A 7,772-nucleotide genomic window follows, 5' to 3' on the forward strand; every position below is an offset into this window, starting at 1 on the left:
AAGTGTGTTTCCTTTGGAAGCCTTGCCTCCTTCCATATCCCAGTCTCATAATCTACATTGTGCCACAGTCCTTGGTCTGGTCAGTAGATTGAACCTCTAAGGACTGATCTGGCGGTTCCCTCATTGCGAGAAGCAAAGCTACAGGGAACCAGGCAGAGGGTCTTCTCGGTAGTGGCACCCGCCCTGTGGAACGCCCTTCCAGCAGATGTCAAAGTGATAAACAACTACCTGACATTCAGAAGACATCTTAAGACAGCCCTGTTTAGGGAAGTGTTTAACGTGTGATATTTTACTGTATTTTTGGTTTCTATGGAAGCCGCCCAGAGTGGCTGGGGAGGCCCAGCCAGATGGGCGGGGTATAAATAATAAATTATTATGATTATTATCCGTTGTACATACGCAAGACACACCTGTGTGACAGATCTTGCAAGGTAGGCTTAGGCCACATTTACCGTATTTTTCGCTCTATAGGATGCACTTTTTCCCCTCCAAAAATGAAGGGGAAATGTGTGTGCGTCCTATGGAGCAAATGCAGGCTTTCGCTGAAATGCAGGCTTTCGCTGCGCACCCCGGGCTTCAGGCAGCTATCCGCAAGCCTCCGAAGGCTTGCGGATAGCAGCCTGTTCTGGGGTCGGGGGGAAGCTCAGGCTTCCCCCATCCCCAGCCCCACAAGCTCTGGGAGCGGCGGCGAGGTTGCGCGCAATCTTGCCGCCGCTCCTGGACCTGTTCTGGGGGCTGGGGTCGGGGGAAGCTCGGGCTTCCCCAGCCCCGCGGCTGGGGGGGGGGGGGAATAATTCCCCCCCTAAAAACTAGGTGCGCCCTATGGTCCGGTGCGCCCTATGGAGTGAAAAATACGGTATCAGTCTTAGCAGGTGCTCTGTGTAATGTCCCTCGATGCCCTACAGAGAAAGCCCTATGCTACCACCAGGCATTTTTTGGGTCGTGACAGCATAGAAATTCTATCGTAGAGGAAACAACCATTGTTAGAAAAGTACTTTACATATATGTAGAACTGCTTCTATATCGGGGTTGTTCACAAGTGCTTATACGGAGCGGGTGCCACCGATTGCCTCAGCCAGTTCAAAAAATAACACCGGATCTTAAGCTCCTACGCAGTTTTCAAGAGTGCTTAAGTAACTCCCTCCCTCTTTCTCTTGAAAATGGCTGGAAACCTTTGCTACAAATGAAAGAGTCGTCCCATGTTGCTACAGATAGCAGTTTAGGGAGCAAGATACTGTGTTGACACGATGAGTGGAGAGAGAATGGATTTTAAAAGGCACTTGAAGAATAGGATCAGATACACCGTAAGTCCTACACTATTAATTAAATAGTAAGAAATACTTTTAATTTCTTTCAGGGATAGTTTAACCATTTAACCATAAAAAACTGCCGGGGGGGCGGGACACACACACTTTGTTTTAAAAGATCTCCATCTGCTTTTAATATCATTAGTTGCATTTGGTCTTCCTTGTTTAAACTGAAGGCTGAATAAAACGACAGTACTTCATGCATTAAACTCTGACTGGTCTTGAATGAATTGTTTTCCCTTTACCTTTTCTTTCTCTACTTTTCCTACAGTCTGGTGCCCCAGAGGGAAAGGAGGAAAAGGGAGGCTTTACAACAAATGCGCTTATGGTACTTTCTTCCCACTGCTATCCCTTTATAGACCTGAACTCTCCCTGCCTGCCTTCCCTGCTTCACTGTTTGTAATCTGAGTTGCTTGGCCTGTGCTTTCGTTTGCTACAGATGTTGCGTCGCTTTCAAAAATGCCGTCTGTGAGTGGTCCTTTCCGTCCCCGAGCTCCTATTTTGTTTGCTTTCTTAGTTTTATATTGGCTAGCAATGCTCAAATTACTGGTTTGTGTTTTGCCATGTGTATCTGACATCTTGCACGCCTCGTTTTTATCATTTCAGCAGTGCTCCCAACCCAAGAACCAGAACTGTGTTGCGTTAAAAGCAATCAGAGTGGAAGAGGATGCAAGGGAAACAAAAGGACATGGCTGCCAATTAAAACAATTGGAAGAAACTTTTTTGTATATATAAAAAAAGCAGTGGTCTATTTTTTATATTTAGTTGGAAGACGTTTTAGTTTTGTGAAGAGAAGTTTTGTGTGAGGACCCTAAATTACTGTAAACTGTACCATTTTTACTTTTAATGCTAGGAAATTATTCCCAAATATAAAAAGCAGCGTGTAAATTTTAGCCTTCGGTCTGAATAACTCTTGTTATCAAAAGAGCTTTCTTTTCCGTACAGCGCTCATGTATAAAATGTGATGGCAATCATCTAGCTTCTGTCAACCACCAAGACGACTGTGGCATTTTAGCTATTTGGAATGACATATGTAAGTTATCAATGTAATTTCTCTCCCTAGGTGGAGAGAAGTGATACTTCACCCCCCCCCCCCATAAACAGCTCCATAAAAGTTTGACTATCCTAATTTTAATAGGATTTTTATAAAGCGGTAACAGACTACTAAACTAGCGTCCATCAAATTGTGATTTATTTTCATGTTTTTGTTTTCTGGGGTTTCTATTTTTTTCTCTTCCAAGTTACACCACTGTCTGTTGGGTTACTTACTGCTTCTAATTTAAATGTAAAGATTGTATGTGCCGTATTTTAGGGCCACTTTGGAAAGTTGTTCTCCTGTGCAAGTAGAAAAAAACTATCCTAACACTACTTGTTTTGGGCCAAAATGCAGGAGGCAAGGTGAGCTTCCTAGTAACTTTTCTTTCTTTGCAGATATTTACACACACCATCTCATGTCTATAAAAGCAATGCTAGGGAAGTCTCTCTTCAAGCCTACAGCAGGCATGACCAAACTTAGTACTCCAGCTGTTTTGGGACTACAATTCCCATCATCCCTGACCACTGGTCCCGCTAGCTAGGGATGATGGGAGTTGTAGTCCCCAAACAGCTGGAGACACAAGTTTGGCCATGCCTGGCCTACAGCATTACCTAGGAGTCTATACCTAGGAGTCTATACGCCAGCCCTACCTGAGGAAGCCAGAGATTGAACCTGGACCTTCTGAATAGAAATGCATGGGCTCTAGCACTGAGCTCAGGTGTTGCAATAGCCTCTTTGTCTGACACACTGCAGCTTTAAATTACCTTTTTAATGGAGAAGCAGTAGTAGCAGCCCTGGAGGCAAGTGTACCTGGAGCATCCTAAGCTATCATAATTTTCATTTGTGGCTTTAAAAAGTTGGAAGAATGGGGCCAAAGCACCATGATGCTGCTTTCTGCCCTTTGTTATTGGACAAAGCACTTTGACAGCTGCATTGGCCACCTTGTTAGATCTTAAAGAGACAGGTGTGGTACAATCCTGCTCCAGGAATGCTGCCTTTCTTCCACTCTGCTCTTTCCTGCCTAGGGAAAAATTGCTGTGGGAGCAAGAAAGTGGGACAAGAACACCTATCTACTCGAGGGGAGTCGCTACTACCTTTTAAGTAGGGCGTTGGCTTTGTGCCTTTGGATTTCGCTGGGGAGGGTATCTGCCCCTATGGGGCTAGCAAAAGAAACCTAAAACTAAGAGACTGCTAGCCACTTGACATTGAGCAAGCTGCTAACCATCATAGTTTCAATGAAGAAGTTGCTGCTAACAGTTGCCAAGAAATGCAACTATAGTTTCATGAATATGTTATGATTGAATTCTCACTGCCACAACGGACACATTCGGTAAAATTGGTTCCCTTATTCATGGCCTGTAACTTCCAGCATTCCACTTTAAATCACTGTGCTGCTTCATGTGACCCCAAAATTTCTCCATGGTGTAGCGGCTTTAAGAATCTGCAGACTTTATGCGTGGAAAATATTTGAAAGAATGTGATGTTTCTACATCATGCTGGACTGATAGAGCCAATATTTGGTTTCACAGCCTGTGTACATGGTACCAAATACTAGAATTACCAAAAGGTGAGCTACAGTCCCCACCCCTTACTCTGCAAAGGTGATTTATGAGTAAGGACTTTGTAATGTCTCTGTGGCTCTCCAATGCTTGGGTTACAACTTTCATCATCCCCAGCTATTTGGTCATGGGACCAAACCACCTTCTGCCCAATGGATCTACAGCAAGTAACTGGGAAGCTTCCCAGGGTCTAGTCGCCTGCTGCTACTCATTTCATATTGGGCATTTATCTTGTCCAGTATAGCTAGGCGAGTAAGAGGATCCAAATAGATAGTCTGCTAAAAGTAATGAGAAAATGTGCCGTGTTAATCTTGAGCATGGGTAGGCAACCTAAGGCCCGGGGGCCGGATGCAGCCCAATCGCCTTCTCAATCTGGCCTGCGGACGGTCCAGGAATCTGTGTGTTTTTACATGAGTAGAATGTGTCCTTTTATTTAAAATGCATCTCTAGGTTATTTCTCTAGGTTATCTCTAGGAATTCGTTCATTCCCCCCCCCCAAAGTATAGTCCGGCCCCCCCACAAGGTCTGAGGGACAGTGGACCGGCCCCCTGCTGATAAAGTTTGCCAACCCCTGATCGTGTCAAATGGACTGATACTCAAGATCTGCATATACATACACGGGGGCCTGAATTTTAGGATGTGAGAAGATAGTTTATATGGAACCATAACTTACTTTATATAAAAAAACTAAACCCAGTTGCTTCATGGGAATATAATTTGCTTTTAGAACAGCAACTCTGGGCTTTCCTTACATTGCTACCAGAGAGTTATGGTCAATACATGGACTAGATGAGCCTTGGGGTCCCTTCCAACTCTGTCATTCCATGTTAATTACCTTTGAGTTCCAAAATGTAAGCCTATTGACTCCCATTAGGCAGGGGATGAAGATTAGCCAAGATCTCAGCCTACTAGATATATAGCCTTGGCTTGTCAATTCTCTGAGTTGCTGGGGGGAAAGAAACGATTGTCTACTAATCTGTTTTGGGCAAATTCAGATCTTACAGGACTGTGAAAGGCATAGGGATGATATTCATCTTCAAAAGAGATCATCAATCCCCCCCCCCATTTTACTTAGTGGGGTTTTTCCTTCAGTGACATAAATATTCCCTTGAAGTTTGGGACTGCAATTCCTCTCTACAACATAACCGCAGAAGAGTTCCTCCTGTTGTCTTTGAAAATATTGCACTAATTTATGGGATAGCCAATGTAGAAAATACAAATACTACTAAAAACAGACAAGCAACAATATTTCAGTTATCCGAGGCCTGAACATAAGGGCCATTTGGTAGCTTCTTGCAGTGTAGGGTAGACGGAGTCCATGTCAGCTTTTTGCTTTAACTTGAAAGGAAATGCTTAAGATGTCCCATGGGAGAAGATAGATCGATCCTGGGAGGTTGACACCCAAGACAGAATTGCTTGAGCCTTCACTTAACTAAATTAGCAGCAAGGCCTTGATAGAAGGAAAGATTACTTAACAGTCCACAACTGTTGTTAGTCCACAAAACTTACTGTTTTACTAGCTGGCTTCTCTCCAAATTTTGTTCAGCCACACTTCCACTCCCCACACTCAAAGCCTTAAATGTTGGCCTATAAAGATTAGAAGACCTTTAAATTGCATGGAGGGACGCGGGTGGCGCTGTGGGTAAAACCTCAGCGCCTAGGACTTGCCGATCGCATGGTCGGTGGTTCGAATCCCCACGGCGGGGTGCGCTCCCGTCTTTCGGTCCCAGCGCCTGCCAACCTAGCAGTTCGAAAGCACCTCTGGGTGCAAGTAGATAAATAGGGACCGCTTACCAGCGGGAAGCTAAACGGCGTTCCGTGTGCTGCGCTGGCTCGCCAGATGCAGCTTGTCACACTGGCCACGTGACCCGGAAGTGTCTGCGGACAGCGCTGGCTCCCAGCCTATAGAGTGAGATGAGCGCACAACCCTAGAGTCTGGCAAGACTGGCCTGTACGGGCAGGGGTACCTTTACCTTTACCTTTAAGTTGCATGGAGAAGCTCAATCATTAACAGCCGAATCCTAGGCATGTTTGCTTTAGAAGCCCCACTGTTTTCAGCAGTATTTACTGCCATGTGTGTACAGAATCGCATTTGCTATTAGCCACCAAACTTTGGAGAGACGACTTCTCTTAAACCCTGAACATTTTACTATACACACTTCTCACACACACCATTCTCCTGTTCCTTAATAACGCAAATATAAATGATGGGAGTGCCATTGCAACAACAGCCACTTGAAAACCACTGCTCCAATTTAAGGCACCTCTTACTTCATGTAAAGTTTGGTAGTTTTTGTGGAACTCTAGTTCCAGGTCTTAGGCATCTCAAACCATCTTTGAGGGACACAGTCTGGTAAGTCAGCTGGAAAAATATATTCTCGTGTTTCTCAGTCCTTTCTCATGCCTAAAGTGGGGCTTGTTGCATTTTCCAGGCTTGTAAACTAAAGAGGGTTCACAATTCTTCTGCATCATTTGCTTTAGTTTGGGCTTTTATAGAGCTACTGAATGAATGCCATTTCCGCTACTGGTTTTGCCTTCTACGTACACACCAACCCCACCCCCTGAAATTATTCCAAGTCAGTACTGGTTTATCGCAACTGCGGCACAATTTTCAAACTTGCCAACTTAGGGCAAGGTCATTCTCAAACATCCACCTGCTATGACAACAGCTGTGCTGTTTCAAAACTGGACAAAAACATAGCCTTCCCCAACCCACCCAAGTTGCCAGTTATATTTCCCATATATGTTGCCCTACAGTTTTTATATGTATTGCCTTGGAAACTCTTGTACAGATCATTTGTTCCAAATATGTGGTGTAATCAATACTGCTCATCTTTTTTTAAAGCAAAAAAAATTAATATTTTTTAAAGAAATCAAGAAAGGAAGTTTATTTTGCTAAAGGTATTTTAAGGGTAAATTAATACTATCTTGGAAATTTGATCTGATAGTGTGTGTTTCTTATTAAACCAGTGTAATTTGATTATATAAATACTGACATATAAGAGAACTGTATACAAATAAAATATATTGCTTATATCAGGCTCTGCAATGTGTAATGTTGGTATAAAAAGGCACTGGTCCTTTCCATTCAAGGGAAAACAATTTCTTGGTAGACTGTCTCGCTCTGGAGGAATTTGTATCCATGCCTTAGCTGCAAGGGAGCCATAATTAAATTCACATGCATTACAGAATAACCCTTTTACCTGGGGCTACTTGAGGGATTCTGTATTTCAAAGCGAATGCCCAAGTACCCACACCTAAATTATCTACAGTGATTGGTGCAACTCCTACAAAATTAATTAGGCAAAGAAGCTGCAAAGCCTTCAAGCCTAGTCCCAAACTGGATGAACACACCCCGATACAATTTCAGAAGGGTCAACAAAGCACATGAAGGCTATTACAATTGTAGATGAAATGCCAACAAGTAGTGATGGATTGCTTAATCCTGTATAAAACTTTCATATGTCAGTAGCCTCACTGAAGTGGTATAACGTCTAAGGCCAGATAGCTTCAAGTATGGTTTCACAGGAAGGAACACACTGCCATACCCCAAAAAAGCACCCTCCGCCGAGAACAAGAGTTCTAACCTGGACTCACTTATCTAGTTAAGTTTCTGTGTGTATGAATGTTTATTGATGGAGGGAACATTCCCGCATTGCAGGACCTCGCCAGCAGTCTGCAGGGATCCAGCCCACCCACAGGGCTTCTCAGTTATTTCTCTGGTCATCTTCACTCCCAAGAAACCCACTCTCCAAACTGGAAATGAAACCGTAAACACTACAGCTTGCAGCTTCCGAGCGTTATGGAGTAAGAAGAGTTATCGCTGTGAAAATACCACCTCACACCCCAACCAATGAGCAGGCTTTTGTT

The 7,772-nt window shown here is 43.8% G+C and overlaps 1 protein-coding gene and 1 long non-coding RNA gene across 24 annotated transcripts in view; both read left to right on the forward strand.

Moving 5' to 3' along the window:
- Positions 1 to 6,938, forward strand: part of LOC310745039 — a 65,664-nt gene extending 58,726 nt beyond the window's left edge. The window contains exon 2 of the long non-coding RNA XR_014539830.1: positions 4,426 to 6,938. This is a non-coding gene — a long non-coding RNA (uncharacterized lncRNA). The remainder of the gene's footprint in view (positions 1 to 4,425) is intronic.
- The window catches only part of CDC14B (cell division cycle 14B), a 120,638-nt gene that overhangs the window by 58,475 nt on the left and 54,391 nt on the right, over positions 1 to 7,772 (forward strand). For 4 of the 23 annotated variants that reach the window (XM_083576943.1, XM_083576929.1, XM_083576940.1 and 1 more), the window contains one exon: positions 1,914 to 6,938. In XM_083576943.1, coding sequence (XP_083433069.1) covers positions 1,914 to 1,953 — 40 coding nt within the window. In that variant the 3' untranslated portion in view covers positions 1,954 to 6,938. Of the gene's footprint in view, positions 1 to 1,190; positions 1,305 to 1,578; positions 1,636 to 1,913; positions 6,939 to 7,772 lie in introns of those variants that run through there. The other 19 variants (XM_083576926.1, XM_083576946.1, XM_083576939.1 and 16 more) reach the window with 10 other exon arrangements.

Source organism: Podarcis filfolensis (genome assembly GCF_964270895.1).
Source record: "Podarcis filfolensis genome assembly, chromosome: 11".
NCBI lineage: Eukaryota > Metazoa > Chordata > Lepidosauria > Squamata > Lacertidae > Podarcis > Podarcis filfolensis.